The 15461-nt window shown below is 45.7% G+C and overlaps 1 protein-coding gene across 5 annotated transcripts in view; it reads left to right on the top strand.

The window, feature by feature from the left end:
- Nucleotides 1–15461, top strand: part of LOC146180432 (receptor-type tyrosine-protein phosphatase T-like) — a 680195-nt gene that overhangs the window by 413653 nt on the left and 251081 nt on the right. For all 5 annotated transcript variants that reach the window (XM_084576027.1, XM_084576026.1, XM_084576025.1 and 2 more), the window contains one exon: nucleotides 6401–6651. In XM_084576027.1, coding sequence (XP_084432153.1) covers nucleotides 6401–6651 — 251 coding nt within the window. The remainder of the gene's footprint in view (nucleotides 1–6400; nucleotides 6652–15461) is intronic.

Below are 15461 nucleotides of genomic sequence, written 5' to 3'. Positions count from 1 at the left end.
AAGTTGAGACTTCTGGAGCAAAGGGGCAGTGTGTGTCACGTATGCTAGACAAGATCAGACTTCTGGAGGAAAGGCGCAGTATCTGTCACACACTTTCTGACACAGTGTGCGTTTGGATGGGCGTTCCCTTGCGCGCGTTCAAGTGTGGGATTGCATATGGCAGGAATGCTAGACAAGATGAGACTTCTGGAGCAAAGGGGCAGTATGTGTTAGGTATGCTAGACAAGATCAGACTTCTGGAGGAAAGGCGCGGTATCTGTCACGCACTCTCTGACACAGTGTGCGTTTGGATGGGCTTTCCCTAGCGCGCGTTCAAGTGTGGGCTTGCATATGGCAGGAATGCTAGACAAGATGAGACTTCTGGAGCAAAGGGGCAGTATGTGTCACGTATGCTAGACAAGATCAGGCTTCTGGAGGAAAGGCGCAGTATCTGTCACACACACTCTGACACACTGTGCGTTTGGATGGGCGTTCCCTAGCGCGCGTTCAAGCGCGCGGTCAAGGAACACTAGACAAGATAGGATTTCCCAGGCGTTCGCCTTTCACTACTTTCGTCGCTAAAGTCCCTCGTAATTCTTTTTCTTTGCGCTAGTTCTGTGATGATGCTTCTACATTAGCGCAAAAATACCGTACGAATGTTGTGTGCCTCAGTGCCGAAGTAACTATAAAGCGGGACCATAGGTTCATATGTTTAAGTTCCCGCAAGGTAAAGTGCTGCAGCAATCATGGATACGTGCCACTCCACAGAAAAACGTTGTCCCTTCTAAGCATTCCAGGGGGAGATATGAATAACATTTTTGTTATTCATCTCTCAGATGAATAACGTGCGAGAGACGTCATATGTCGACGATCCTACTGGTCGAGGGACGACAGCAGAGTTGACACCCCGCAGGGGTGGCGCAGTGGTTGCGTGTTCGAATCGGGATCGAATCCCGGCCGCGGCGGCCGCTTTTCGGTGGAGGCGAAAAGCTAGTCGCCCGTGCGCTGTGCGATGTCAGTGCACATTAAAGAGCCCCAGGTGGTCGAAGCCGTACGTGAAAATGCTGGAAGATGTATATAGTGGCTGCACAGCAACCATAGTTCTGCATAAAGAAAGTAACAAAATTCCTATAAAGAAAGGTGTTAGGCAAGGAGACACAATCTCCCCAGTACTATTCACAGCTTGCTTAGAGGAAGTATTCAGAGACTTGGAATGGGAGCAGTTAGGGATAAGGGTAGAGGGAGAATACCTCAGTAGTCTGCGATTTGCTGATGACATTGCCTTGCTAAGCAACTCGGGGGATGAACTGCAAATAATGATTGATGACCTAGACAGGAAAAGTAGAAACGTAGGCTTGAAAATCAATATGCAGAAGACTAAGGTAATGTTCAACAGCCTCGGGAAGGAACAGCAGTTTACATTAGGTAGCGAAATACTGGAATTAGTAGGCGAAGATGTCTACCTAGGAGAGGTAGTAACCGCAGATCCGGACCATGAAACGGAAATAACAAGAAGAATAAGATTAGGATGGAGTGCATTTGGCAAGCACTCGCAGATTATGACTAGCAGCTTACCGGTATCGCTCAAGAGGAAAGTATACAACAGTTGCATCTTGCCTGTACTCACCTATGGGGCTGGAATGTGGAGGCTAACCAAGAGAGTTCTACTTAAGTTGAGGACAACCCAGAGGGCTATGGAACGAAAAATGGTAGGGGTAACATTAAGAGATAGAAAGCGTGCAGAGTGGGTCAGAGAAATACCTCAAGTTACCGACATTCTAGTAGAAATTAAGAAGAAGAAATGAACATGGGCAGGACATGTAGTGCGAAGAGAGGATAACAGATGGTCGCTTAGGGTGTAACAAACTGGATTCCAAGGGAAGGAAAGCGTAGCAGGGGGCGGCAGAAAGTTAGGTGGGCGGATGAGATTAAGAAGTTCGCAGGGGTCAAGTGGATGCAGCTAGCAGAGAACCGGGTTAAGTGGAGAAATATAGGAGAGGCCTTCGCCCTGCAGTGGGTATAATCAGGCTGATGATGATGATGATGATGATGATGAGGTGGTCGAATATCTGCAGTCCTCCACTGCAGCGCCTCTCATAGCCCTAGTTGCTTTGGGACGTTAAACCCCACAAACAACCTCTGGCTGAAGGTGTAGAGTTGTCGCATCTGCACCTTGAGCCAGGTGTAATTCCATCAATATTTCCAGGCTGGCCTAGTTACCTATGAAGCACAAAGACATCAAGAGAAGAGCCAGAGGCGAAGCGAATACGTCTGAAAGCTGCTTCAATGCAAAGAGCAATTTCTGAATCAATTCAGACATTTCGCAGTGCCGAGCAAGCGAACATAATCACCGCCTTAAGGGACCTTGTTAATGAAGTCAGAAGCCTTAAGTCTCAGTTCTAGCATGCGATTGAGGCCAGTGAGCGTCTCATGTTGGCGCACATCGTAGAGGACGAAGCTCTGTGGATTAAATATTCAATTTTAATAACATTGGACTTCAGTATCACACTGTTCTTTCTGAAGAAGTCGCTCACAAGACTGAGCCCTACCTTGCCTACTCCAAGTGCAGCCAGAAAAAGACGAGAAATAATAGAACTCCTCCAAAACGTTGAGAATTTGGACAAGGGCTTAAATTCAAATTGTGGCAATGGAAACGAAGACATCGTTGACACTATTCATCTGCTGCTGAACAAGTTTTCCACGACACCAGCCGACGACAAAGCCGAAGCAATATGAATCTTGAGCGAGCAACGGAGCCTGCTTTTTTTGAAGAAGGAGCGGAGACGATATTCCGTTGAATTCATGGTTTATTGCTGCATTATTTTTACAGTATCACCACACGAATATAAGAACGTCCGCAGCTATAGATTTGTCACCCTGCCCCACCCTATGACTATTCGGTTGATATGTTCGTCATTCGGTATGAACCCAAGAGTGGAACATCATGGTCCTACGTTCCTGAATTATGTTACAAAGAGGATCTCGGAACTCGACGATCGACAGCGCTTCGTTACCTTGATGGTCGATGAAGTCTATATTAAATTATATTTTGATTACAAACGGGGCGATATAACAGATACAGCACTGAATTCATTGGAAGTCGCTACCAATCCTTTCGTCTTCATGATACAGAGCGTCGCATGCTTTTTCGAGGAAATGGCCTACATCGTCCCAGTGCACAGAGCCGATGTGGTGTTACTGCGCAACTTACTGAAAGATGTGATATGTGGGCTGGGAAATGCTGGCTACAGAATTTTATGTGTAGTCAGTGACAATCATTCTGTGAACAGAAAGGCAATGTCTCATTTTACAACGACGCCAACAAATGGAATTGTATATCCGCACCCCTCAGACCCGTCAAGACCTGTCTTTTTTGTAATTGATTAAGTACATGTACTCAAATGCATCCAAAATACCTGGTTCAACCAAAACAAAAATGACCTACTATGCTTTGATTTTCCTAACTTGAATGAAAATTCCAACCGGCCTTGTCTGCGCACAGCATCGTTTGCTACAATCAGAGAGACAAGCTGAATTGGGATCAGATTTTGAGGTACGGTTACTCGCTCTCTAGAAACGTCTTGTACCCGTCTAGGCTTGAGCGGCAGAATGTAAAGTTTGCCTTGCATATTTTTAATGATTCCCTGCCACAAGCGCTTCGTGCTCTTGGAGAAAGACACAGATTTCTCTTCCCTGAAGATACCGCGAGTTTCATTGAGGTTATAGCGAAGTGGTGAAAGGTTGTGAATGGTAAAACCCCATCGAAACAAAAACGACCGAATGACCGATTTAGAGAGCCAGTTTTTCTTTGGGAGGATGACAGGAAGGTAGCCTTTCTCTACAAAATTTTGGACTGGCTTGATTATCGGAAAGCGAAGAAACTAGACAGGATTGTTCACAAAGGAAACCGATGCGTCTCTCTGCATCAAACAAACCATGCACTGGTTGAAATCAGCAGGTATTATTTCGATGAACTGCAGCTTTCATCCATCCAACTCGGCAAGTTTCCGACGGACAGTTTAGAGGACCGCTCTTGGAAATACAGGCAACTCGCTGGATCCCAACATCATGTTTCTATTAGGCAAGTTTACGAGAGCGAAACTAAATTACGGCTGCAAGATACTTTGCCACAATTGCTAGTGCTTGCGGAACGAATAGCTGCTGCGATGGGCAATGGGAAGATCTGCGAAAGCAGATGGAAACACCGCATCCTAACTGCAACGTTGAAGTTAAGAGAGATGCCTTGTCAAAACTAGAAGCCATTATCCCCGACCTGGTGTACGTGGCAGGATATGCAGCCTACGCGACTCTCAAGAAATTAAACTAAAATGTCGTGCAGCATTGACTATGGACAAGGCTATCACAGTCTCTCCAGCTCACAAATATTATCACTTGGTGAAGTATATAGACCGAGGTGGCCTCATTTTCCCAGCGTTGATTGCTGTAAATGCTGTTACCCACAACTATGTTATCGTTGAACCAGTATTCAAGCAAAGGAGTTTTTGAGGAGCCGTCTAGTCACCGAACGCACATTACAGCTGCTTGCAAATCAAGATTCGTTAGATTTTGACACAGATTTTGACACAGTTGAGCTTGTGTTGAAGCATGTGTTATGGAGCACTACTAATATTCTGCTCAAGAACATCTGCCGCAAGCTCAACAATGATGTAGCCGATGCAAATGCTAAGGCTAAGAAATGAAAAGCTGCAACGCTTGCAAGGAAATGAAAAGGTGTTCCTTAGTTGCTGGTGACTTTTAAATGTATATAACATTCCGCAACACGAACAGCGTTACAATAATCGGAATGTAAATAAACGTTTTGTACTTGTCTCTCCACTGACGTCTCAAGTTGAGTAAAAACAATCGTTTGCAGCCAACTGTGCTGTCGCCTATTATTCTCGAGCAGTAAAAAAGAAACGTTCATGCTCCTCGGAAAAACTGGTGAGGCCCTATCCCAGTGACGTCACTGAGGAGCAAGTCCGTCTAGGTGGTGTTGCTCTCCCTCTCTCTCGCTCGACACACCCTTTCTCCTCTGGGGCGGCGGCTGCACAGCTGCGCGTGGCAGCTTGGTCGGCGCAGAGGACACGGGAAACTCCGTCCAACCCGCGTAGCTCATGCTACAAAAAACAACACACATGGGTTATGTAAATTGCACGTATATAAACGCTACACCTCGCCAGTATTGTGACTCGGGTAGCTACGGCGTCGCAACAAGTCTCCTTCACGTCTGCACTGTGCAAATCAACCCGTAGAAAATCGTATAAATAACCGCTTACTGCCTAAACTCAGTCAACGTTCTATATGTTCTTAATTTACATGGTTTGCAGGGATATGTAATCAGTTTATTTTTTTTAACGCTATAGCGGTTGCCGTCCCAACATGACATAGCCATGTCAAGATTTACGAATTACACGTTTTTTCAGAAGAGGTAGCATTATTCGATATATAGCTTTTACCGGGCTAAGAAAACATCAAGTACGGGCGAAAAAGCTACATTTCTAGCCTTTTATGACAGTGCGTGCAGTGCACATGCTCTAAATCAGAGTTCAACGTAAATGTAGGAAATGTTATGTTGACCGCATTGAGTTTTCCTGGGCGCCACTTAAACTATTGGCGCGCGCTTCTGCACCAGTCTCATCTTGTTTTGAGTTTTGGTTCACAGAGCATATGCAAACCAAGGGTGAGCAGGCAAAGTAACCAAAGAATACCTCACTAAGACCTGCTCTCTTATACAAAAATAACAAAAAGCAAACATTCAGTGCATTTGATGACCGCCAAAATTATATCACTAGTCCCAAGCTAAAATGACAATACGTACGCAAAACGAAACGGCTCTCCACAGAAAAGAAAGCAGTATTTACTGACATATCAATCTTGGGAAAGTAGCACACTTCATTTGTAGCTTCGGTCATTTCTCTTTTCTATTGCGATATAAAGAAGCTGGGGATAAACATTTAGAGGTCGCGGCATAGCGAACTATAACTTCCGGAATATGTGCGGGGCACTGAGACATGGAAGTTGTTTTTTTTATGATCCAGGCGCATGCAGATATGTGTTCGCCACTATAGCTTTCCTCTACATTAGGGCCATTTGTTTAACCTACACCAGCTTCACCTGTGGGAAATCTCCTGTACTTACAATGGATTTTTGCTGCAGTGGTGTAGCTGGTGTGGGTTAAACAAATCGCCCCATTATTTGATTTTTTTATGTATAGGCGAGCGCCACCCGCATCTGCGCTAAACGTTACTGCCCCTTACACATGTTCCTTGGAAATCTGAGCTTTACAAGTGACCATTATGCATTTGCAAGTGCACATTTGTTGCCCAAAGTACTATGTGAAACTCCAGAAATGATATAAAAATGACGTTAAAGTAATGCAGATGCTCGTAGCTGCAATATAACATTTTTCTGGCACACGCAGCCCCACCTGCGCCGTCAGATTTGGAGTCTGACCAACTGTCGCAAGACAGCGTGTTCCTTTCCTGGGATGCACCCCATCCTCCGAGGGGCGTCCTTCGACAATACAGGCTGAAATATTGGAAAAGCAATGACGTGGCTGCTGCTGTTGAGACGGAAATCACCCACATGAACTGCACCCGAAGGCACCCTTTTACCCCAAGGCATTGTTACATGGTGAAAGATTTGGAACCAATGGTGTTGTACCACTTCTCGGTAAGCTATGACTTTTTTGTAGATCATATACGCGGGATTATCATTTCTTCATTAGCAGCATTAAAGGGCAGCTGCATCATGTTTAGAAAATTTCGCGATATTCAAGGATTTAAATTTTCAAAGGCTGTAGGTAACGCGCGCACACTAATGACGTGACCGAAAATGAAATCTTGAGCTTCTCCTCAGTACACTGAAGGTTTGAGAAGCTTGGTGATGAGGTCACGGATGGTAACATTGGTTAGTAAGGTTGAAAGTTGGGCGAGTTGAATCTGGTTCATTTTCAAGGTAGCGCGAAAAACGAGGACCAAGAGTAGAAGGACACAACACGAGTGCTTTTTCACAACTAAACTTTTTATTGAAAAACACGGAATAAATACCCATCTCGCGAAACTAAAACACAAAAAAGGTGATAGCATCAGGTACAGGAAAAGTGTAGGGCATGATACAGCTGGTGGGGGTGCTTACTGACTAACATAAGATGTAAAAACAAAAGCACAAAAGCCTCATAGTCACGAAAGCAAACAAGACTTACCTAAAAAGGTGAAGGAAGCGACGGGAGATATTAGTTCCATGTGTGGTCTAGATATGCAAGTTCTTTTTGTGTTAGAGCAATCGACGGTGCGCTTATGCATGTACTCCCTTGTCTTGATATGTAAAAAGCCTCCGTGATTTCACGCTGAAGTCGTTCCTTATGCGTTGACAATATTTCTGCTTTCTCGTAAAGGGGCTCACATTTTTTCTTGCACAACGGCTTACACTCCGGCTTACAGTACGGCTTACAGTCTTGACATCCCTTGCAATGGTCAACCAAATGCGAGGACTTTGACCCTGATAGCGATTTTTCGTGTTCCTTTAGCCGTACATTTACACAACGTCCTGTCTGACCAATGTAGGTCTTTCCACAGGAAACTGGCAGCTCGTATACCACCCCCGTTGTGCAAGGAATGAACCCTGAAGCATGGCATACTTAAGATCTTTTCTTATTTTTGTTTTGTCCGTTCCGATTAGCCATCATTCTGCCTACTAAGCCACACACTTTCTTGAGCTTATTTGGAGCGGAAAAGATTACCTTTACACCATAGCGCTTGGCCACGTTGCTGAGATTGTGTGAAAGTCGATGCTTGTATGGTATCAGCACCTTTTTCTTTTTTGCTATATCGTGAGATGACTTCTTTGGTGCGTTACCTTTTACCCAGCGGATAAGTTTATCACATGCGAACCTGATTGCGCTGTCCGGATAACCTGACGTCTTTATTCTATTCACCTGTTCATGAAAGCTTTTCACCATGTCGTGGATGCAAGATTTTACAAGGACTGAACGCAGACAAGAAAGAACAATTCCGTTTTTTACAACTTTCGAGTGGCCTGAGGCGTTATGTAGTAAGGGTTTGATTGATCTCGGATGATAGCGCCAGCAAACATGACTGTGGTTGAAGGATATCAGCAAATCTAAAAACTGCAAATTGTCTCCGGTTGGCAACTCAAAAGTAAAATCGAGACCTTTCCCAAATTCTCGGAAGACCTTTAAAATGTTCACAACGCTGTCTGTGAAGCGTGCACCTTCCACAAACACTAGGTAATCATCCACATATCTAAATACACGGGAACACATGCCATTTAGATTTTCTTCAAGACATCTGTCCACGCTACAGAGAAAGATGTCTGCGAGAACAGGTGCCACACATGAGCCAATACATACACCGGACTTCTGTATGTATGTTTTGCCTTCCCAAGCAGCATGGGTGGACTTGAGGTAAAACGAAAGTAATTCGAGAAAAGACTCCACCGGGATTCCTGCACTATTTCTGAAACTTAACTCATAATTAGATTCACAAATACAGTCCTTCACACTATGCATAAGGGCTGAGTGGGGTAATGAATAAAACAGGTCCCTTTGAAACTGATTGATATCTTAAAATGAAACGTTTCTCTTCCACATCAGCAATACCTAAGGTTACTTTCCTAAATTGGGAATTTTTCCATCCTGACTTTGGAGGTGCTGTATCAACGTGGGGTCATTTCGCAGCCTGTTTACTTCACGCAGGGTTTCGAGATTTTCAAGAAGCTGGCTCATCACACCGAGCCACTGAAAGCTTGGAAGAAGAAAAATATGACCCGTTTACAAGCAAACGAATACTTGGGAAGCAGGATGAAGTCACACGTTTTATAGTGATATATATGTTATCTTTACTGGCTCCTCGTTGCTTCTTCCTTTTTATCTGAGAGGGCCCAACTGTTTTTTGCAAACTTTACCGCTATTGAGGCTAGTTTAGCAGTGCTCTTCAAGGAATAGCGGGCATGATGGGGTATCATAGGTCTTAGTGAGGTTATGCGCCCAAACGTTATACACTGTAGTGAAAGAAGCGCATATACTGTGCTATAGAGATTCACCAGTGAAAGGAGAACTAGTAGTAGGCTTCCTTGTCAATAAGGAAATAGCTGGTATAGCATTATTGAGAGGGTGAGGGCATATCAATTAAGCTTAATAAGCGGTTACTAGTTGAGTTTGCAGAGCGCAATAACTTACGAATCATGAATACCTTCTTCAGGAAACGGAAGAACCGAAAATGGACATGGAAAAGTCCCAACGGGGAGACTAAGAATGAAATTGACTTCATACTGTGTTCAACCCCTGCCATTATGCAAGATGTAGAGGTAGTCGGGAAATTGCGATGCAGTGACCACAGGATGGTGAGGTCCCTATTTAGCCTAAATCTGAAGAAGGAACGCAGCAGGTTAGTAAGAAAGAAACCATCAACGAATTAGCGGTGAGGGGGAGGGCAGAAGAGTTCAGGGTCTCGCTACAGAATAGATATTGAGGATGGCGACATTACCTTAGAAGCAATGAACAATAATTTCAGAGATATTACTGAGTGCGCAGTAGAAGTAGGCAGTAGGATAGTTAGAGAGGATACCGGTAAGCTGCCTAAGGTGACGAAAGATTTGATTAAGAAACGCCAGAGTATGAAAGCTTCCAATCCAACAGACCAGATAGAATTGACCGAGATATCAAAGCTAATAAATAAGCGCAAGTTGGCTGATATAAGGAAGTATAACATGGAGAAAATTGAGCATGCTGTAAAGAACCGGGGAAGCCTTAAAGCGGTAAAGAGGATATTGGACATAGGCAAAAACCGGATGTATGCGATAAGGGACAAGGTGGGCAACGTCATCACGAATATGGACAAGATAGTCAAAGTAGCCGAGGAGGTCTATACACATCTTTACAGTAGCCAAAGTAGTCAGGACCGTAATGAAATTGGCGGTAGGAAAAAACAGTCAGACATTCCACCAGTGACGAAGGTCGAGGTCAAGAAAGCATTAGAAGCTATGAAAAGGCGGAAATCAGCAGGAGAGGATCAGATAACTACAGATTTGTTGAAGGACAGTGGGGATATCGTGTTAGAAAAACTGGCCACCCTGTATACTTAGTGCCTGGTGTCATCGATGGTACCGGCATCATGGAAGAATGCAAACAGTATCCTCATTCATAAGAAAGGGGACTCTAGGGACCTTAGAAATTACAGACCAATCAGATTACTGTCTGTTACGTATAAGGTATTTACTAAGGTAATCGCTAATAGAATCAGGCCAGCCTTAGACTGCAATCAAGCAAAGGATCAAGCAGGGTTTCGGAAACGGTACTCTACAATCGATCATATCCATACCATCAATCAGGTGATAGAAAAATGCTCGGAATATAACCAGCCCTTATACATAGCATTCATTGATTACGAAAAAGCATTTGACTCAGTTGAAAGCTCGGCGGTGATGCAGGCATTGCGAAATCAGGGGGTAGACGAGCCGTACGTGAAAGTGCTGGAAGATATATATATAGTAGCTGCACAGCAACCATAGTTCTGTATAAAGAAAGTAACGAAATTCCCATAAAGAAAGGTGTTAGGCAAGGAGACACAATCTCCCCAGCACTATTCACAGCTTGCTTAGAGGAAGTATTCAGAGACTTAGAATGGGAGCAGTTAGGGATAAGGGTAGAGAGAGAATACCTCAGTAACCTGCGATTTGCTGATGACATTGCCTTGCTAAGCAACTCGCGGGATGAACTGCAAATAATGATTGATGACCTAGACAGAAAAAGTACAAAGGTAGGCTAGAAAATCAATATGCAGAAGACTAAGGTAATGTTCGACAGCCTCGGGTAAGAACAGCAGTTTACATTAGGTAGCGAAGTACTGGAAATAGTAGGCGAACATGTCTACTTAGGGCAGGTAGTACCCGCAGATCCGGACCATGAAAAGGAAATAACAAGAAGAATAAAATTGCGATGGAGCGCATTTGGCAAGCACTCGCAGAATATGACTAGCAGCTTACCGGTATCGCTCAAGAGGAACGTATACAACTGTTGCATCTTGCCTGTACTCACCTATGGGGCTGAAACGTGGGGGCTAACCAAGAGAGTTCTACTTAAGTTGAGGACAACCCAGAGGGCTATGGAACGAAACATGGTAGGGGTATCATTAAGAGATAGGAAGCGTGCAGAGTGGGTCAGAGAAAATTCAAGTTACCGACCTTCGAGTAGAAATTTAGAAGAAGAAATGGGCATGGGCAGGACATGTAGTGCTAAGAGAGGATAACCGATGGTCGCTGAGGGTAACAAACTGGATTCCAAGGGAAGGAAAGCGTAGCAGGGGGCGGCAGAACGTTAGGTGGGTGGGTGAGGTTAAGAAGTTTGCAGGGGTCAAGTGGATGCAGCCAGCACATCATCATCATCATCATCATCATCATCAGCCTGATTATACCCACTGCAGGGCGAAGGCCTCTCCCATATCTCTCCACTTAACCCGGTTCTGTGCTAGCTGCATCCACTTGACCCCTGCGAACTTCTTAATCTCATCCGCCCACCTAACTTTCTGCCGCCCCCTGCTACGCTTTCCTTCCCTTGGAATCCAGTTTGTTACCCTCAGCGACCATCGGTTATCCTCTCTTCGCACTACATGTCCTGCCCATGTCCATTTCTTCTTCTTAATTTCCACTAGAATGTCGTTAACTTGCGTTATTTCTCTGACCCACTCTGCACGTTTTCTATCTCTTAATGTTACCCCTACCATTTTTCGTTCCATAGCCCTCTGGGTTGTCCTTAACTTAAGTAGAACTCTCTTGGTTAGCCTCCACGTTTCAGCCCCATAGGTGAGTACAGGCAAGATGCAACTGTTGTATACTTTCCTCTTGAGCGATACCGGTAAGCTGCTAGTCATAATCTGCGAGTGCTTGCCAAATGCGCTCCATCCCAATCTTATTCTTCTTGTTATTTCCTTTTCATGGTCCGGATCTGCGGTTACTACCTGTCCTAAGTAGTTATATTCGCCTACTACTTCCAGTATTTCGCTACCTAATGTAAACTCCTGTTCCTTCCCGAGGCTGTTGAACATTACCTTAGTCTTCTGCATATTGATTTTCAAGCCTACCTTTCTACTTTTCCTGTCTAGGTCATCAATCATTATTTGCAGTTCATCTCCCGAGTTGCTTAGCAAGGCAATGTCATCAGCAAATCGCAGATTACTGAGGTATTCTCCATCTACCCTTATCCCTAACTGCTCCCATTCCAAGTCTCTGAATACTTCCTCTAAACAAGCTGTGAATAGTACTGGGGAGATTGTGTCTCCTTGCCTAACACCTTTCTTTATGGGAATTTTGTTACTTTCTTTATGCAGAACTATGGTTGCTGTGCAGCCACTATATATATCTTCCAGCACTTTCACGTACGGCTCGTCTACCCCCTGATTTCGCAATGCCTGCATCACCGCCGAGGTTTCAACTGAGTCAAATGCAGCCAGCACAGAACCGGGTTAATTGGAGAAATATGGGAGAGGCCTTCGCCCTGCAGTGGATATAGTCAGGCTGATGATGATGATGATGAAGCGGTATGAACTGAAGGTTCTACAGGCCTACGTGACCCCAATCAGTCATAACGACTAGGCAGTCGAACGCTTCTACGAAGATGTAGACTCGGCAGTGAGGGAAATAAAGGCGCACTATACTTTACTAATGGGTAACTTCAATACCAAGGTAGGGAACAACCTGACTGGAGACCAGACAGTGAGTGACTATGGCATTGGTTTTTGGATTAGCAAGGTGGAGTTACTAGTTTAGTATGCAGATCGCAAATAACTTAAGAATCATGAATACCTCCTTCCGCCAACGGAAGAAGCAAAAGTATACTAGGAAAACGCTGAAAAGGGGACTAAAAATTAAACTGACTTGATACTCAGTTCTAACCCTGGCATTATGTAAGATGTAGACGTAATCGCAAATGTGCGATTCAGTGAGCACATGATGATAAGGTCTTGAATTAGTCTAGATTTGAAGAGGGGATGAAACAGATTCGTCAGGAAGAACACCATCAACGAATTAGCGGTGAGAAAGAAGGCAGAAGAATTCGGGATCTCACTGCAGAATTCATATTGTCACGCTACTGACGGCGACGAAGAATTGTGATGGTGTGGCAGAAGAGGGGGAAGAAGCCTCAGTTTCTGGGGGATAGTAGGCTTCATCGTGTCCCACTTTCTAAGCACTGTAAATAAACACCCCCTTTTCTTACACTGTAACAATTTGGTGGGAGATGCTCCGTTCGATCCCTACCTACAGCGCTGCAAGACCAATTGGAGTTTCGACGTAGTCGCCGCCTCGCTGGGCTGCCACCGCTCCCGACCATCATGGACCACACTGACCCTAACCGTGCAAGCCAGGCTGGTGACAGGCCTGCCCCCTCCAGTTATATTTCGTCCAAGCCTTACCGGGAACCACGACCGTTTGCAGGAGAAGGTGAAGACGTGGAGAAGTGGCTACTTGATTACCAACGAGTTAGTCGGTACAACCGGTGGGATCCTGTTACTATGTTAACAAACGCCGTTTTCTTTCTCACTCAAACGGCGATGACCTGGTTTGAGAATAACGAGGACAAATTGACGACTTGGGAACGGTTCGCCACCGAGTTAAAACAGCGTTTTGGCGACTCTGTTCCGAACACAAAAAACGGGCTGAGCAGACCCTTGCTCAAAAAGGTCAATTGCACGATGAAACATGTGCACCTTATACAGAAGAGATCCTCAGATTATGAAAATGTGTCAATTACAACATCCTCAAAGAAGACAGAGTCGGACACATTTTGATGGGTATCGAGGCGGACTTGTACCACTTCTTAATCGCCAAAGACAACCTTGACACTGTCTCCGATGTCATTAGACACATTCGCGTGTTTCAAGCTTTTAAAACACGTATTGCGCCGAAAGGTGGGCGCCTGGCCAAAGTTCCTACCGCAGCCCAACTAGATCTTCCGTCAACTATCCGGCAAATCGTGCGGGAAGAACTTCTACGGCTCAGCCTACTTCCCCTGCATGAACCTGCTGAGGTCTCTGTCCGGAGGATCTCTAGATGGCCGGCTTCACCACCACAAGCGATTGCAGTGCAGCCTTTCTCCCAAGCTCCTGAAATTGCAGCTTCTATTGACAACTCGCCAATGCATTTTGCCAACCCGACTGCCTCGATGTCTGCTGCCCCAAGGTATGACGTCACGTAAAGTGCGCCTCTATCTTCAATTCGACCTACCAGGATTCCTGAGCTGTATGAGAATTCAGCCAGATCTACGCCGTGCCCTGCTGTTCCTGGTTGTTATCCACAGCAGCATTTTCTGCCTTCCCGACCGATATGCTACCGCTTCGGCGTCGAAGGTCACATCGCCAGGTACTGCCTCAATAGGTTCCTGCTACGCTATAACCGCCCGATTTCTCCAACAGTACCCAACAATTGACAATACAGCCCCGTGTTTCAGCAGTCAAATACTCCGCGTGGATATTACCACAACATCCAGAACGAGAATTTCCGCGACCATTCCCCTGGATCTGATCGAAGTGTTAAGCCAGGCTCACACTAGCGGGAAACTTCACGCAGCGGCTCAACGTTCATGGCGCTGCAGCGTCGCAGCTCCTCGGAAGGACGCTCACACTACGCCCGTTTTCCCGCTGCGTTTGTCGTGGAATGTAGAGGAGGCGAAGGCGAGCGGAGCGAGAAAGAGTAGTCACGTGACAAGAGCGAAGGGAAAGCACGCGCTTTTCTCGTGCACAAGTGAGCGGGCTACTCAGGCGACACCAGCGATGCTCCCGTCGCCCGCGCAGCCGCCGCCGGGAGTCATTGAACTTGGACTGACGTCACGGTCTGCGCTCCGCTCCGATTGGCTACTCCGTTCTGCGGGACGGGAAAAATAGCTCCCGACCCCATCGCTCCGCGGAACGTCAAACAAGTCAGCCTGCGGGAAAAAAACCGGTTTCTGCGGGAAGCGGCGCGCGGAGAACGTCCAGCGTTGCGCGTTTTCCCGCTAGTGTGAGCGTGCCTTTACTCCTCCACCCGCCTTCCGTGCGCATCGGTCTCCATCACTGCAGCGGCGCTCCATGTCGCCCCGTCAAGAAAACTAACCAGCGTGACCTATGGGGGTGAGGCCGCTGGAAATGTGCTGTGTGCCAACATCCCTCCAAGTATAATGCTCAAAAACAAAATTCGTGTCTTCGTTGATGGTGTGTGCACTGTGTACATTAGCTTTGGTGGATACGGGTGCGACAGTGTCCGTGATGAGTAATCAGTTTAGGCCCTTGTTGGGACGCAAAGTGATGTTTGAATATGACACGTTTTGTGTTGTGAGTGGAGAGGCGTTGCGGCCTCTAGGTGTGTGTACTGCGCAAGTGTCTGTGGGTGGTGCAATTTTTCAAGTCGAATTCGTCGTCTTACCCCACTCTACACATATCGTTTTAGGAATGGACTTTTTGAAGTTTTGTTGCGCTACATTGGACTGCCGAAAT

Source organism: Amblyomma maculatum, chromosome 8 (genome assembly GCF_055883805.1).
Source record: "Amblyomma maculatum isolate TAMU_Amacu chromosome 8, ASM5588380v1, whole genome shotgun sequence".
In the NCBI taxonomy this organism is placed as follows: Eukaryota; Metazoa; Arthropoda; class Arachnida; order Ixodida; family Ixodidae; genus Amblyomma; species Amblyomma maculatum.
This window is presented reverse-complemented; position numbering and strand designations above follow the sequence as displayed.